The following is a 17,822-nucleotide window of genomic DNA, read 5'->3' on the forward strand; positions in this document are numbered from 1 at the left end:
GTTTAACGAGTGTGCTCTCATGTTGCCCCTGTGTGCCTGATCAACACATTTGTGGCCCAAATGAGTGTACACCTGCCGATAATCTCTTGTCCACAAAGACAGTAGAATAATCCAGGTATACATTGTTCTCTGGAACAATGTATAATAAGGATTTCTATCAACGGAAATACGGGAGTCTTTTGGGTTCTGGTTGGAGACAGGGTTAATGTTTGAAAGCCATGTGGCTTCTAAAAACATACAGGCACCCTGTCTCTGCTCAGACACACCCATAAGACTCCTGTAGTCATTGTTCATTGGTTGTTTTGTATTCTGTTGTTAAATCCTTATATGGTCACTTACATCCTGTGAGGTCACACCCTGTGAAGGAAACGATTGGCTGTTGGGGCCAGGGCTTCCGGTTTGTGATTGCTTTTGTGGTCTTTTGAATAAAGGAGGCAGACAGAGCTGTAAAGGCCAGTCTTGCTGAGATGAGAATGTAAGAACCATGTGTTTTGTCTTGTTGGATGGCTGGGGCACACACCAGAGGATGGATACGATCAAAAGGTGAGATGCATTGCATTTATTTCATTAGACGAAATTGCTATTATGTTTAGAAACAGGAGATTTGGCTGTGTGCTTTGCGTACAACCAAATTTCGCTAACATAGGTTTGCTGACCCCAATGCGCTATATATAGACCATGTCCTCCTCATGAGAAACAGACAACGATTATTGCGCAGTATATAAAAAAACGTTATTAGTGCTAAGTTTAAAAGAAGATATTACACTCACATTTCCAGGTGCCCATAAGCCGGCACCAAGCTGTTACAGCAGTTCGTAATGGGTGTAGGAATGGCACCGTGTGATTCCCGTGCCAGCATTCGGTGCAAGCCTCGTTTACACCCGGCTTGCTCTTCAGCCCTCGCTTTCGCCTTGGGGTCAGCAAAGATACGGAGTATGTGGAGTGGTTATCCCTACTAAATGAACCAAAGGCGCAGTTTTAACTGGCATCTGGTGAGTGGCTAATCCAGGTGGTGGTGGTCCTGTCACGAAGAGTCACGGATAATATATGTTACAGAAATCTTGGCAACTATTGCACATGAATTTGGACATTATAGTTTGGTCATAAATGTCACATATTAATTTTTGTATTTATGTAAAATACACCCAGCAGGGTGGATAATTGGGGCACTATTGCATGTAATATAGGATTCTGGGGGGCATAATGATTGTGTAGGCATGGAATCTAACAGAGTGGTGTATCTTAACTACTTCAGTACCAGGCACTTAGACACCTTCCCACCCAGACCAATTTTCAGCTTTCAGCGCTGTCGCAATTTGAAATTGCGCGGTCACGCTACACTGTACCCAAACAATTTTTTAATCATTTTGTTCCCACAAATAGAGCTTTCTTTTGGTGGTATTGGATCACCTCTGCGGTTTTTAATTTTTGCGCAACAAATAAAAAAAGACCGAAAATTTTGAAAAAAAAAAACAAGTTTTTCTTTGTTTCTGTTAAAAATTTTTGGAAATAAGTACGTTTTCTTCTTCAATGACGGGTACTGATATGGCTGCACTGACGGGCACTGATACAGCGGCACTGATGGGCACCGAGGTGGCACCAATGAGGTGGCACCGATGAGCACTGATAGGCGGCATTGATGGGCATTGGTAGGTGGCATTGATGGGTACTTATTGGTGGCATGGATGGGCACTGATAGGTGGGCACTGACAGGTGGCACCGATGGACACTGATGGGTAGCACTGATGCCCCTTAGGGTGGCATTGCTGGGCATCAGTGCTATATAATGGTGCCAATCAGTGCCCATTTGTGGGCACATGTGGATGGCCATGGGGTACATACCTGGCCATCCACATGTTGCCCCTCTCCCTGGTGGTCCTAGTGGCGATCCCTGGTGGTCCAGTGTGGTGATATGAGGGGGGCTGTGCTGATAAACAATCAGCGCAGACCCCCCCTGTCAGGAGAACCGCCGATCGTCTCTCCTCTACTCGCGTCTGTCAGACGCGAGTGAGGAAAAGCCGATCAATGGCTCTTCCTATTGACATCGTGATCAGCCGTGATTGGACACGGCTGATCACGTGGTAAAGAGCCTCCGCCGGAGGCTCTTTATCAAGATCGGTGTAGCGGTGTGTTAGACTGACACACCGATCGCCGCGATGCGCGGCGGCATGTTATCCTGCTGGACGTCATATGACGTCCAGTCAGGATAACTGAACCACCGCCCGGCCGTCATCTGCTATGGGCCGGGCGGGAAGTGGTTAAGTAAAGTAGCACATTCAACACATATTTTTCTATTTTTTCACCTAGTGGTGTAGTTTGATTGCAGCAACCTAATTTTATTTAATTATTTAATTGCTTGCACCGGTGACACACATTTGTTCAAGATGTAGGAAAAATCCAAATTATCTTTTATCTTACATCACAAGACACAGAGCCGGTTATATTCATAACTATTTGGGATGTCCTAAAGCAATGCCCTTGAGGGGGAGGGAGACACCATCACATAAAGTTGCCACCAGAGTGTCTGGGTTGAGCTCTCAGCAGCTCTCCTCTGTGCTTTAGGCTGCTCAGCTGTTGTATAATTGTCAGCACTCATGGTTTCCACAGTGACTCACTTGGTGGTCATTTCCTGCTAGTCAGTCCTGCCTACAACCAGCCACTTCTGGCCATTTAAACTGCCTTGTTCATTCCTTTCGTGCCTTCGCCAACATAGCTGGAGATTCTCTACTGTGTTCCTATGAAAGACTTTACCCGGCTGACATCCCTTCTGGTTCCTGATCTTCTGCCTCCGACTACGCTGTCCTGCGTCTTCCTATCAAGTTGGGGAGAGGGTCTGGCTGTCATCTCGTAACCTCCGACTCAGTGTTCCCTCACCGAAACTGGCACTGCGGTATATTGGGCCTTTCCGTATTTTCTGTAGGATTAACACAGTGGCCTACGCTTTAGCTCTTCCTTCCAACATGCGTATTTCTAAAGTATTCCACGTTTCATTATTAAAACCTTTGGTGTGCAACCGCTTCACCACCTCGGTACCACATCCTCGCCCAATTCAGGTTGAGAATCAGGAGGAGTATGAGATACAATCTATCATCGACTCCCGTAGTTACCGTGGGCGCACACAGTCCCTTGTTCTTTGGAAAGGGTACAGTCCAGAGGAACGCTCTTGGGTCTCATCTTCAGACGTACATGCTCCTGTCCTCCTCCGTGTTTTCCGTAGACGGTTTCCCCTCAAACCTGGTGCCCCTCCGAGGGGGAGGGATCATTGAGGAGGGAGTACTGCCAGGGCTGGGCTCTCAGCAGCTCTCTTCTGTGCTCAAGCTGCTCAGCTGTTGGATAATTGTCAGCACTCATGGTTTCTGCAGTGGCTCACCTGGTGATCATTTCCTGCTCATCAGTCCCATCTACAGCCAGCCCCTTCTGGCTATTTAAACTGCCTTGTTCATTCGCTGATCGCTTCTTCATACGCTGATCTCTGGTTTCCCGATTACTGGCTTGTCTGACTACCTGCATTGGCTTCCGATCCTGGCTTATGTTTTGACTACGTTTACTGATCTGTACCATTTTTACCATTACATTAAAAAGGTGAGATTTTTACTGCATTTTCTAGCTCAGTCTGATTCATGGTACCTGACACACAGAAAGACCTACTCTGCTGTTTGTAATACGCTGAGGCCAAAGGCAGCATCTCCCACGGTTTTGACACGCACCTTGTAAAAACACAGAATGCATACACCAAAAGACCAAATAGTGGCCTTACAAACCTGAGCCACTGACGCCCGATAGCCCAAGATGCACCCACACACCTGGTAGAGCAGCTCTCCCCAGCAAGGGTGGGATTTTGCCTTTCAAACTATAGGCTTGAATGATTAACTGCTGGATCCTATGAGAAATAGTTGACCTAGATGCCAGCAGCCTTTCCAGAACTCTTTTGGCAGCACAAACCAGGATTCCAGCCTGTGCTGGCAATGCAAGTAAATCCTAACCACCCGAACTATAACCAGAGTATGCAGTAATCCTTTCCCTGCCAATTGTGAACTAGGAAAAAAGGCAAGACACGGTCTTAATTCCAGTGAAAACTAGAAAACCACTCTAGGCAAGAAGATGGATGAGGACCTTCAGCCCACATGGTATTTCTTCAAAATGGCCATACTTCTACTTCCTACCTATACAGGAATAGGCAAGGGGGTCTGGCTGAGGAGTGGAGCGCCACGTTTGACAGGAAGCCTGTGACCTCAACTCCACTTTTTTATTTTATTGAACTTTACTGTATCAAACAATGAATGGCTGAAGCTGGAGCTCCACTATCCACAGGAAACATGTGACCTCCACTCCACTTTTTTTGTTTAATGAACTTTAATGCAACAATCATTCAATAGACATTAGAAACAACACGTAGAGGTGACATGTTTCTTGTGACATCTGCATTTCCCGATGGTATCTGGCTGCAGACTGGAGCTCCACTCTCCACGGGGAACATGTGACCTCCAGTTTTCTTTTAAAAAAAAACTTTTACCCTTTGACTGCCAGCAGTTTTTTTGCACTTTCTGCACACGTTTTAAAAATAGTTTTAGGCCTGAAAATTATACAAAACCCCAAAATATATATTTTCTGAAAGCAAACACCCTAGAGAATAAAATAGCGGTAGTTAAAATTTTTTATGTCACACGATATTACTGTAAAGGTCTAGGAAATGCAACATTTTAGTAAAAAATACACGAAAGGTGAATTTTAGGGCAAAGAAATGCAATATATCACTCAATTTTTGGTAAAATATAAAAGATGAGGTTGCACCGTGTAAAATAGATACCCAACATGTCAAACCTATATTCTCCATAGGCAATGCTTCAAAAGCCCCCTATAGGTCATCAGTTTAGCGTTATGGATGAGGTCTGGTGCTAGAATTATTGACCTCACCCCAGTGTGTGCAGCGATATGCAACATGTGTATTGCACTTCATATTTTTCAAGCACAGGCGTCCCTGATGCGATAGGTTAATGTGCTTGGGTGTATTATTTTTTTTTTTTTGCTTAACTTCTTTCATCACATAGGACAGGGCTTTAAAATTTGCCTTGAATTTTGGAGCAAAGTTAGCCTCGGTTCACACCAGAGGCGGCACGACTTGCAGGTCGCCTCACCGAGGCGACCTGCAAACGACTTCCGCGGCGACTTGCAAAACGACTTCTGTATAGAAGTCTATGCAAGTCGCCCCCAAAGTCGTACAGGAACCTTTTTCTAAGTCGGAGCGACTTGCGTCGCTCCGATTAGAACGGTTCCATTGTACTGAATGGGACGCTACTTGTCAGGTGTTAACCGAGCCTTAGGAGACAGTTTTTTTTAACTAACAAATCTTACAGGTAGATCATTGTTACATTGGTAGATCAGTGTTGCAAAATCCCCCCCCCAGTATTTGCGCAGCAATTTTTCAAATGGAATTTTGGGGGGAAAAAAAATTTTTTTGAATTTTATTGCACAAAAAACACACTATATTGCCCAAACGTTTGGTAAAATATAAAAGATGATCTTATGCCGCGTACATAGATATCATACACGACATGCTTGAAAAATGCGCACACTCATGCAGCGGCGACAAAAGACGCCGCTGCATAGGCGTACGGTGTATTAGACTCTAGATCTCTCCTCAGCCGTTAAAGCATCTGACAACACCAAGATTGGTGCTTTCCCAATTTAAAAATGGCGCTGTTGACATCCAGTGAAACCAAAGTTATGAAATACTCGTAGCTTCTGGTCTTAGGCCATAGAGATGATTGGAGCCATTCTGGTATCCGATCAGCTCTATGGTCAGCTGGCGGAACCACCGGCTGCATTCTCGTGTTCCCCGGTGGAACAGGAGAGCCCGAGAAAACCATAGACACGGCCCCTTCCACTACTTGTAAAAGCAGTGTATTGGCTAATTAGCCACTAGGATTGCTTTTACATGAAAGCCGACAGCCAGTTAAAAAAAAAAACTATATCAAGATACCTAAACCTGCAGGCATCATTCTGGTACAACCACTCAAAGTCCAGCAACATACCGGTATATGTTGCTGGTCCTTGTTGGGCATATATTGGAATATTCTTGTTTTTCCATGCAGCCTGAATTGAAAAAAAAAACAAAAAAAAAACAAACCATACAGATTCCTCCATTCACATCCTGACCGGACGACCCTGCAGCCTCTGCGACCACGTGGACAGGCACTGCCTGATCGCCCGCAGTTCCAGAACATCGATCGACAGGCGGGATTCCTCCTGCGTCCAGCGACCCTGGGCTGATTGGATGCCCAAAATCCCCCCAGCCAGTCAGGCTGGCGTCCGTCGTGATCACCGTCCAACAGATGTTTTTCCTGCGCTGAAACTGACTCAGAAGATTACTCCTCACTGTCCGAAGGGTCATGGTCGCAACCTCTGAAGCGTCAGAACAGGGGCCGCCTGCCACTGCTGGGCCAGAGTCTGAATCAGAGCTTTCCCCAGAAGATGGGGACGTTTTTTTACCCGCCTTGCGCCTGCACGCCAATTCCACCCTGGAAACAGAGCGTCCAGGGGCCCCGCAGGTCCAGGGGAACCGGTTGCTATCACAGGGGTGTCTGGGGAAGAAGCACCAGCATCAGATGCCATGCCTGACCCACTCTCGTCTGTCACCACCCGGAACCTAAGGCAAGAGACAAAAAATGCCTATCCTCTTATCTGCCACAGACTGAGGGGCCCCCCGCAGGACTCACCACCCTGACCAAGACGTTGTGCTGTGCCATTCTCCCCTCTGCAGACGTCCAAACCACGAGGTGTTCTGTGTCAGTTTTACGCTGTTCCTGGCTAAAACAGCCGCCCAGCGCTAGAGAACTAACAGAAAACTTCCCCCTTGGCTACAAGAAAATGGCTGCCTCAGACAAAAGTGCCTGAAAACGCCGGGAAAATGGCTGCCGCGCGCCAAGAAAATGGCCGCAACTCCGGGAAAATGGCCACGGTTCCTGTGGCGACCATTCCCCCTGCATGGCGGTCAAACAAGGGGAAAAAAATGGCAGCAACCCCCTGCCAGGCACCCGGAGACCCCCCCAGCCAGGTAAGTGCCACACACCCCCTATGCTCAGCCACACAGCGCCCCTCGGAAGGGGAGGAGGGAAAGAGACAGGGAGGGAGGAAAGGGAGAGAAAAATAAACCCCTAAATCGACCCCCCCAGGGAGTGCCCAGCTGCTCCAGCCTGCCTAAACAGGTGGAGCCATACTTACCCCTCCTGCAGGGACTGCTGGACGCGCTCCACGGACAGATCCATCTCCCGCATAGTACGGAATGGCTGTCGGCCATGGCAACACTGACTCGGACAGCAGTAGTCCAGTCATATGTGTACCCCGGAGCATAGAGCTCGCCGGCTGCCCCAGACCAGAATGGGGCCTGTCGTGACCGACCCAGAGCGGAGCTAAGGTCTGCGCGTGCTCGATGGCCAGGCTGGGGAGACTACCAGGATCTATATTATCCAGCCTGTCACCCAGCCCAGCTGTTGATTGCATACCACAGGAAGAAAAAAAAAGCAACCATTTTCAAAGAACCACTGGTCCCCACAGGGAGCCAGGTCCTTCTAGACTAGGCAAAAAAAAAAAAAACTGAGCTGCTGGGAGCAGAGTGGGGGTTTTTTGCCAGTAGGACCGACCCCTGGGCGGTACTGTGCTTGTTTTTTTTTCCTATGTTCTGCCTAGTCCTCTCCTAAAGGTGGCGATATAACCCTAAGGTCAAGATTATGGTGCTATGTCCGTCAATGAACGAAAGAGAAAGTTCATTTATTTCACTAATGCAACTTAAAAGGTGAAACTAATATATGAGATAGACTCATTACATGCAAAGCAAGACAGTTCAAGCCGTAATTTGTCATAATTGTGATAATTATGGCTTACAGCTCATGAAAACCCCAAATCCACAATCTCAGAAAATTTTAATATTACATGCAATCAATAAAACAAAGAAAGATTGTACATAGAACAATATCAGACCTTGGAAAAGTATAAGCATGCATATGTACTCAGTACTTGGTTTGGGCCTCTTTTGCAGCAATTACTGTCTCAATGCGGCGTGGCATGGAAGCCATCAGCCTGTGGCACTGCTGAGGTGTTATGGAAGACCAGGATGCTTCAATAGCGGCCTTCAGCTTTTCTGCATTGTTCGGTCTCATGTCTCATCTTTTCTCATCGTTTGCGGGCCAATCAAGCACAGTAATCCCATGGTCATTGAACCAGGTTTCGGTGCTTTTGGCAGTGTGGGCAGGTGCCAAGTCCTGCTGGAAAATGAAGTCAACATCCCCATAGAGCTCGTTTGCATAAGGAACCATGAAGTGCTCCAAAATCTCCTGGTAGACAGCTGCGTTGACCCTGGACTTAATGAAGCACAGTGGACCAACACCAGCAGATGACATGGCTCCCCAAATCAACACAGACTGTGGAAACTTCACACTGGACTTCAAGCATCTTGCAGTGTGTGCCTCTCCAATCTTCCTTCATACTCTGGGTCCTTGGTTTCCAAATGAGATGCAAAATTTGCTCTCATCAGAAAAGAGGACTTTGGACCACTGAGCAACAGACCAGGTCTGTTTTTCTTTAGCCCAGGTAAGACGCTTCTGATGTTGTTTGTTGTTCAGGAGTAGCTTGACAAGAGGTATACAACATTTGAAGCCCATGTCCAGGCTCAGTCTGTGTGTGGTGGCTCTTGATGCACTGACTCCAGCCTCAGTCCACTCCTTGTGAAAGTCCAAACACTTTTGAATGGCCTTTTCCTGTCTTTCCCATGATTGTGATTCCTACTGAACCAGACAGAGACCATTTAAAGGCTCAGGAACCGTTTTGCAGGGGTTATGGCTTAATTATCTGATTAGAGTGGGACACTGAGCCTAGAATATTGTACCTTTTCACAATATTTTAATTTTCTGAGATTGTGGATTTGGGGTTTTCATGAGCTGATAACTTTCCAAAAAAGAAAATAAAAAATTACCAAAATTTGATAAGGCTTGTTTCAATTCGCCCTTGTCAATAAAACCAGAATTGTCTCTGTCGTAGGTCCGAAATATATTCTGCCAATCAGTGATAAACTTCCACACCCCAGTAAATTCAGTGAAGTTTACACCACCTTTGCAATCACGATCAAACATAGCTGAAAAAGAGCATAAAAAGGGTTAGTGAACAGTTTATATAATCTTGAAACAGCTGCAAAAAAAAAAAAAAAAAAAAAAAACGTATATGCCATTCATTTTAGGATATCTTCCTATACATTTCTATTACAGACCAGATGTTATTTTTCACTGGTACTATTCATCTTGTTCCAAGCTCACAATCCTCCATCCTAGGAAACATTTATCTGCTCCATCCTACAAACCTGTATTAGAACTCCTGTCACCAAACATTCTGCTCCCTTAACATTAAATATTTTGCACTGGTTCTCAGTACCTCTTTTATACTTTCTGACTCTTAACGTGTGTACTCCTTGCTTAGTCTCTCCTGTTTTCTTTATTCATAGCTCACTGTCATGTTGTTCCTCATCGGTGCTTATTCATTCCTAGTGTTACATATAAGTCATCATTCTATATGAATCCCATCTAGGATACTATATTCATAGGGTTTTTATTTTCTCACAGTAAGGGCTCTTTCTCACGGGGCGGATCAGTGATGATCCGCCCCGTGAACACCCACTTGCTCAGCGGGGATCGCTCCGCCGATCCCCGCTGAGCAGGAAGATGACAGGTCCATCGCTGCACGCTGTGCAGCTACGGACCTGTCAGAGCGCCGCTCTCCCCTATGGGGGGATCGGATGATGGACCGTATTGTCCGTCGTCACCCGATCCGATAACGGATGGAAAAGTAGGTTTTTCCTCCGTTACACTTTTCGGATCGGAGCGGGGTCGGATGTCAGCGGACATGTCACCGCTGACATCCGACGCTCCATAGGGATGAATGTATGTCCGTTTTTCATCCGAAAACGGAAGGATGAAAAACGGACATACGGATCCCTCGTGTGAAAGAGGCCTAATTGCATGGGTTTTGTCCTACAACCTAAAAACATAATAGTAGAGTAACTAGATTCCACGCAAAGTTTATACAGATGAGATAGGAAGGTTACATTGTAAACATCAAGGACAGACAAAAAGGTCTAAAGTGGTAGTATCTACAGTATATTAAAGCATTTCAAATTGTGTCAGCAGTAATATTTACAGGAAATACATACCTGAAAAAAATTGCACTTACCACCAATTACTTCTTACATAACAGTATATGTGACCTATGGTTTTTACAATATTGTAAATGTAAAAGGCAGGTGGTAGGAGACAAGATACTAAAGTCTCTTTTTTCTTTAAAAATAAAACATGTTTATGTGCTCTATGAAATGGTTTTGCACAGCAGCCTGGACCCTCCTCTTCTCGGGTTCCTCGCCCCTACAGCAAGCAGCTTGCTATGGGGGCACACGAGCTGAGCTGCAACTCTGTCCATTCAGACATGGAGCCACGGTTCAGCCCCGCCCCCTCTCTCCTGATTGGCTGACAGCAGCGGGCGCCAATGGCGCCGCTGCTATGTCTCAGCTAATCGGGGAGGGGGGGGGGGGGCGGGGGTGAGTCCCGGACGGCCGAGGCATTTGTGCACATTGCTGGATAGGGATGGGGTTTAGGTAAGTATCAGGGGGTTGCTGCACACAGAAGGTTTTTTTATCTTCAGGCAAAGAATGCACTAAGATTAAAAACCTTTTGCCTTACAACCATTTTAAGCATAGTTAAGATGAAAAAAGAAGGCAGGGAGTACAAAGAGGAAAGACCAAATCTAGGCCACATGACACCCGACAGTTCTTCATGCAGTCTGTCACTTCCTGGGCTGGGCCTGCCAAGTGTTGAGCACCTTGCAGAGTAGGCAACAGGGTACTGGATGCTGGGATGCGCTCTGCTTTCTCGTACCCAGCAATGAAATTAGGCCAATATGGTCAGGCGAAATAGGAGCGTGTGAGCAATTGTGTAAACACTGAGGCTTAAAGCAGAGTTCCAACCAAAAAAGTGGAACTTCCGCTCATTTGTCACCTCCCTGCGATGCATAGTAGCCCATCATGCTTTACCTTTGCAGGGAAACAAAGAGGAAGTAAACTCAGTGTTGTCACATGAAGATATAATAAAATACTGTATTTATCGGCGTATAACACGCACCCCAATTTAGGAGGGAATTTTAAGGAAAAAAAAAAACTTACATTTAAATGCCCATCATTGCAGCCTTGCCCCAGTGCAGCCTTGTCAGTGCAGCCTTGCCCAGTGCAGCCTTGCATCCCGTGATCCCGGACCCCTGCCATCCTGTCTTTTAAAATCGCCGACCACGATTTGAAAATGGCGCCGCCGGCGCCGAAATACACAGAGCCGGCGGCTCTCGTTTACTTTCGGCTCCACTCGTAGTCCTGAGCGGAGCTATCCGAACCTAGCAGAGTACACTCGGCTAGGTTCGGGCGGCGCTCGAGTGAAGACAAAAGTGGCCGAGGAGAGCCGAAGACCGGCACTGTGTATTTCGGCGCCATTTTCAAATCGCGGTCGGCGATTTTGAAAATCTGGCAGCTCCGGATCGCAGGGGATCGGCGTATAACATGCACCCGCGATTTTCCCCTGATTTTAAGGGGAAAAAAGTGCGTGTTATACGCCGATAAATACGGTATTTACAAAAATGCGAGGGGTGTACTCACTTTTGTGAGAATAAAAAAAAAAAATAAATATAAATATATATATATATATATATATATATATATATATATATATATATATATATATATATATATATATATATATATATATATATATATATATATATATATATATATATATATATATATATATATATATATATATATATACATACACACACACACACACACACACACACACACACACATTGTGCATTCCAACTCCCTCCTCATTGGCTTACCTTTAAATAGACTACCCCCTTCTTCAGCCCATCATGAATGCTGCTGCCAGACTTATTCACCTTACAAACCGCTCAGTGTCTGCTATCCCTCTCTGCCAATCCCTCCATTGGCTGCCACTCGCCCAACAAATTAAATTCAAAATACTAACAATAAGTTACAAAGCCATCCACAACTCTGCCCCCAGCTACATCACTAGCCTAGTCTCAAAATACCAACCTAATCACCCTCTCCATTCCTCCCAAGACCTCCTGCTCTCTAGCTCCCTCATCACCTCCTCCAATATCCGCCTCCAGGACTTCTCCCGAGTCTCGCCCATCCTCGAATTCCCTAACCCAATCTGTCAGACTGTCTCCAAACGTATCCACTTTTAGGCAATCCCTGAAAACTCTCCTCTTCAGAGAAGCCTATCCTGCCTCCATCTAACAACTGCACCATTTTATCCATTAGCTCATCCCTACAGCTATTACCCTTTTGTATAACTTGACCCTCCCTCCTAGATTGTAAGCTCTAATGAGCAAGGCTCTCTGATTCCTCCTGTATTGAATTGTATTGTATTTGTACTGTCTGCCCTAATGTTGTAAAGCGCTGCGTAAACTGTCGGCGCTATATAATTCCTGAATAATAATAATAAAATCCTTTAAGTTCATTTTTTTCATCATTAATGTACACACAGCACCCCATATTGACAGAAAAACACAGAATTGTTGACATTTTTGCAGATTTATTAAAAAAGAAAAACTGAAATATATCACATGGTCCTAAGTATTCAGACCCTTTGCAGCCTTTGCTCAGTATTTAGTAGAAGCACCCTTTTGATCTAATACAGCCATGAGTCTTTTTTTTTTTTTTGTAGAGTCTTTATTTTAGTAACATTTTGGTATAAAAGACTACACACATTACAGAAATGCCACGCAGAACATATAGAAAACATCCAGGTATGGTCTAGAGCCAAAAGGTTAAGTTGGACCCAAGGTGCCAGTGAGATCAGGAGCTTATAATGAGTTCCTGAGTCAGGATGGTCAAGAGACCTTAAACCGGTCAGATATTAGCCACAAACCTCCATAAGTGGTATATGAGCTGGAGTGTTTACATGGGGGTCATCCTCCATCAGCGATCCAGGCAGAGGGGGGCAATAGCCTCCTACAACCTCTCCCTTCTCGCTGTTTCTAGGAGGACATCCCCCCCCCCCTGCCCTGCCCGACAGGAAGCAGAAAAAGTGGGCCTCTGCCTCCGTGTGACGAGGCAGTTCTTCTGCTGCCAATCATCTCCACCATGAGTCCAGACAAACAAGTATCTTAAATGAAAACCGCCTGGTAACAGAGACGTTAAGTAGTCATATAAACAAAAATATGGATAGAAATAAAGGGTGCAAAAGGAGTAAGAGTAAAGGAATAGCAGGTAGAAAAGGGTCAGAGGGTAGGGGAGAAAGGGAGAGGGGAATGGGTATGGAGCATACCTCTTAGCCTAAAAAGGCCCTTTTGGTCTGTGCCGGGCGAGTCTCCCAATAATATATCTTCTTTATAGTAAGTAAAGTAAAGTATGTCTTTCAATGGGTCTTGTTTACATTATCTAAGCGGGATCGTAAGGATGGTTCTGCTAACTCTAGTAGTGCCATGTCTAAACTCGAAGACATATGATTCGGATCGAACACATAGTCTTTCCATGGGCCCAATATAATTTCAAAACGTTCTGTCTTTCCTTTACATGATGCTATCCAATGTTCTGCTTCCCTAATATCGTTCACTTTTTTTTATCCAATCTTCTTTTGAAGGAACCCTAGATTGTTTCCAATAAATTGGAACAAGGCGCCTAGACGCATTTAGTAGATGTGGAAGTACACTTTTTTATATCTACCAATCGGTGTCAAGGGGACATGCAGGAGGAAATAGGCTGGGGACAGAGGAATATCCAGATCTAAAATTTCTTTCACACTAGACTTAATGTCATTCCAGTATGGCTTGATCAGAGGGCACTCCCACCAAATATGTAGGAGTATACCTCTTTGGCCACATCCCCTCCAACATTGATCCGACACCGTGGGGTAGATACGAGCCAAATCAGCCGGCACTCTGTACCAGCGTGATAGAATCTTATAGTTTGTTTCTTGGGTTTTGGATTCCATAGTGCTCGAATGAGTGAGTTGGTATAGGTGCGTGAGTTGGGATGTGGAAAAATCTAACTGTAAATCCCTCTCCCATGCCCGTATGTAAGTTATTCTGAGATTGCCAGTGGTACCTAGTAAGCGATACATTTCTGAGATCAGGTGTGGGATCGGGTCTTCTTCAATAAAGAGTTGTTCAAATGGAGTAAGAGTGGAAATGTCCCTTATGGAACGCCCATGGATTTAGAAAAAGTGGTGGAGCTGCCTATATCTCCAGAAATTCAGTTTGGAACCCCCATGTTCACGTTGCAAGGTTTCATAACTCAGTTTGCCATCCCTCGTTAATTTTCCGCAACTGGCATTTCCATCATCCACCCATGGGCCGAAAAAGGCCATTTGTTCACCTGGTGGGAACCAAAGGAACCCCCCTAACGGAGCAAGCGGGGATATTGGTGGAGATAATTTTAGAGCTATGTTCAATGTGTCCCAAACAGAAAGAACATGGGTCGTCAACAGGGAGGTTGTATCTGACAACCCTCGGTATTCACGTGGCAGCCATGGAGCAAAGGCCAGGTTCCTGCCGGCTAACCACTTTTCCAGGGAGACCCATAATTTGGACCGGGTGTGGAATCGCCAGTTGAGGATCCTCTGGAGAGCGATGGCTCTATAGTATTTTAAGATGTCTGGGATCCCCAAGCCCCCTGTTAGTTTTGAGCGCTTCAGGATGCTCATAGCTATTCTAGGCTTTTTTGCATTCCACACAAATCTAGTTAGTATGCTATTAATTTGAGAAAAGAAATGTTTGGGCAGGGAAATTGGTATCATTTGTAGAAAAAAAAAAAGTATTCGGGGCAGAATATTCATTTTTATGATGTTAATGCGACCTATCCATGTAAACGCAGTCTTTGTCCAGATGGACAGATCTTTTTTAATTGTATTAAGTAACGGTGGAAAATTTGCAGCATAGAGGGTATCAAGACTATCTGTTAATTGTATACCTAGGTACCGAATGGAAGATTTGGCCCAGGTGAAGGGGAACGAAGCTTGTAAGCTGTTAGTCAATGCGGGGGTCAAGTGGATCGGCAGAATTTCAGACTTAGAAAAATTAATTTTAAAATTAGAAAGCGATCCAAATAATTTTAATTCTTTCATCAGGACTGGCAACGAGATCAGGGGTTCTGAGAGGTGGAATAATACGTCGTCCACGTATGCGGACAGTTTGTGTTCAGTATTCCCCACCTTCAGGCCCCTAATGTCTGCATTCGCTCTGACGGTACTCAGTAACGGTTCCAAAACTAGAGCGAAGAGTAGTGGGGAAAGGGGGCACCCCTGTCTCGTGCCATTCCGAATCGCGAATTGGGGGGAAAGCACTCCATTCACCTTGACCTGTGCACAGGGGGTAGAATAAAGGGCCAAGATAGATGACATCATGTGTGTTTTCAGCCCTAGAGCCTCCAACACTGCTTTGAGGTATGACCAATCGACCCGGTCGAAAGCCTTTTCAGCGTCTGTGGAGAGGATGATGTAAGGTTTAGGGTTAGGGCTTGAGTGGGCCCAATGGATAAGTTGTATTGCTCTAACTGAATTGTCCCTCGCTTCTCTTCCTTTAATGAACCCGGTTTGGTCCGGATGGATAATGTGGGGCAAAAGACTCCCAAGTCTATCTGCCAAAACCTTTGCCAAAATCTTAATATCAATATTAAGGAGGGATATGGGGCAGTAGCTTTGGGGGGAGCATCGGATCTTTACCATCTTTTGGCAACACAGTGATATGCGCCAAAAGGGCCCCTGGAGGGATTCCCCTCTGCTGTGGAATTAAAGTGCACATGTAGGGTAATAAGAGAGGCAGGAAGGTTTTATAATATGACCCAGTATATCCATCCGGCCCAGGGCTTTTTCCTGTGGGAAGGGACTTCACCACCAATTCAATCTCCCTAGAGGAAATTGGAAGTTCAATGTCATTACATTGTTCTGTACTTAGGGGCGGGACACCAGCTGAGGCTAAGTAATCTAATATGGCAGTGGCTCTGGGTTTCTGAGTATCTGAAGGGTATTCAGGATTTAGGTTATACAAGCCTGAATAGTAATCTCGGAACCCTGAGGCAACTTTGGAGGACTGGATCAGAACGTCTCCGGATGGAGAGCGAAGTTTTTGTACATAGGTTTGAGCATGTTTCTTGCGGATAGCCCCCGCAAGCATACGGCCGCACTTATTGCCATGCTCGTAATATTTGTGTGATAAGTGCCTGGCTTTCTTGCGAGTCTGCCGATCAAGCAAACGCAAGAACAAGTCTCTCAAATCATTCCGTCTCTGCAATGCCCCAGGGCTCCCATTTTGGTTGTGTTTCAGTTCAGCATCTTGTAAAGCTGCTAACACTCTGTCAAAGTCTGCCTGAAGCATCTTTTTAAGTTTTGCACCAAGGGATATGAACTCCCCTCTGACCACAGCTTTATGGCCTTCCCACACTATGCCTGCGCTAAGGTCATCTGTGACATTTTCTTTGAAGTAATTTGTGATAGTTTCGGACACTTTGGCTACTGCTGCTGTATCATCTAGCAGATTTACATTCAACCTCCATGTCCAAGCCCCACGGGAGCCGGAGGGGAGGGTGAGAATCACTCCCACTGGTGCATGATCAGATATGGTAATATTCCCAATGGAGGCCGATTGCACGAGCTCTAGTGTGGGGCGGTCCACGTAGATATGGTCTATACGAGTGTACACATCATGTACAGCAGAATGGTAGCTAAAGTCTTTCTCCTTAGGGTGAGGAACCCTCCAGCTATCAAGTAGCAAGTGAGAGTGGAGGGATTTTCTAAAATGTTTCAAGAATGCATACGAATGTGATTGACTGGAGCTGGAGGTGTCCATTGAAGGGTCTGGGCTAACGTTAAAGTCCCCTCCTAAAATGACAAAGCCTTCTTTAAATTCTGTCAGCATTTCAAGGGTGTTATCAATGAAAGTGATTTGGTCAGTGTTAGGTGCATAAATTGAGGCAAAGGTAAACTTTCTTCCTGCTATATTACCTTTCAGGAAAATGTAACGGCCCAGTGGGTCTATTTTGCTGTCTGAGAGTTGGAAGGGGCAGGTCCTATGAATTGCGATCGTGCTGCCTTTAGATTTAGAGGAAGGGGAGGTACTATGGAACCACTGATTAAATATGTGGGTAGGAAGCCTAGGTATGGAATGATGGGTGAAGTGGGTTTCCTGTAGGAAAACCACTTGAGCTTTTAGTTTTTTAAGTTCCCACCAGAGTTTATTTCTTTTCCCAGGGGAGCAGAGGCCTCTAATATTGTAGGATATTACCTTAAGAGTAGACATATTGACACAGGTAGCAAGGAGGTCGTTGGGTGGTCAGACTCGCCCTGCACAGGATCCAAAGCAATAGAATAGGGAGAAAAGAGAAGAGTGGACAGATGGGGAGAGACAAGAAAAACAGATGGTTAAAGGAACATAGAAAAAAAACTGATAAATTAAAACAACAATGTGATGCAGTAGTGCCATGAGTCTTTTTGAGAAAGATGCAACAAGTTTTTCACACCTGGATTTGGGGATCCTCTGCCATTCCTCCTTGCAGATCCTCTCCAGTTCTGTCAGGTTGGATGGTAAACGTTGATGGACAGCCATTTTTAGGTCTCTCCAGAGATGCTCAATTGGGTTTAAGTCAGGGCTCTGGCTGGGCCATTCAAGAACAGTCACGGAGTTGTTGTGAAGCCACTCCTTCGTATTTTAGCTGTGTGCTTAAGGTCATTGTCCTGTTGGAAGGTAAACCTTCGGCCCAGTCTGAGGTCCTGAGCACTCTG

General features: G+C 45.5%; 1 protein-coding gene and 1 long non-coding RNA gene across 3 annotated transcripts in view; one reads left to right on the plus strand and one right to left on the minus strand.

Moving 5' to 3' along the window:
• Positions 1–17,822, plus strand: part of LOC141144746 (uncharacterized) — a 102,146-nt gene that overhangs the window by 64,951 nt on the left and 19,373 nt on the right. The window lies entirely within an intron of this gene.
• Positions 1–17,822, minus strand: part of PDCD6 (programmed cell death 6) — a 137,216-nt gene that overhangs the window by 15,526 nt on the left and 103,868 nt on the right. For both annotated transcript variants that reach the window (XM_073630726.1, XM_073630727.1), the window contains one exon: positions 8,969–9,127. In XM_073630726.1, coding sequence (XP_073486827.1) covers positions 8,969–9,127 — 159 coding nt within the window. The remainder of the gene's footprint in view (positions 1–8,968; positions 9,128–17,822) is intronic.

The sequence above is a fragment of the Aquarana catesbeiana genome, linkage group LG05 (assembly GCF_042186555.1).
Source record: "Aquarana catesbeiana isolate 2022-GZ linkage group LG05, ASM4218655v1, whole genome shotgun sequence".
Classification (NCBI taxonomy): domain Eukaryota; kingdom Metazoa; phylum Chordata; class Amphibia; order Anura; family Ranidae; genus Aquarana; species Aquarana catesbeiana.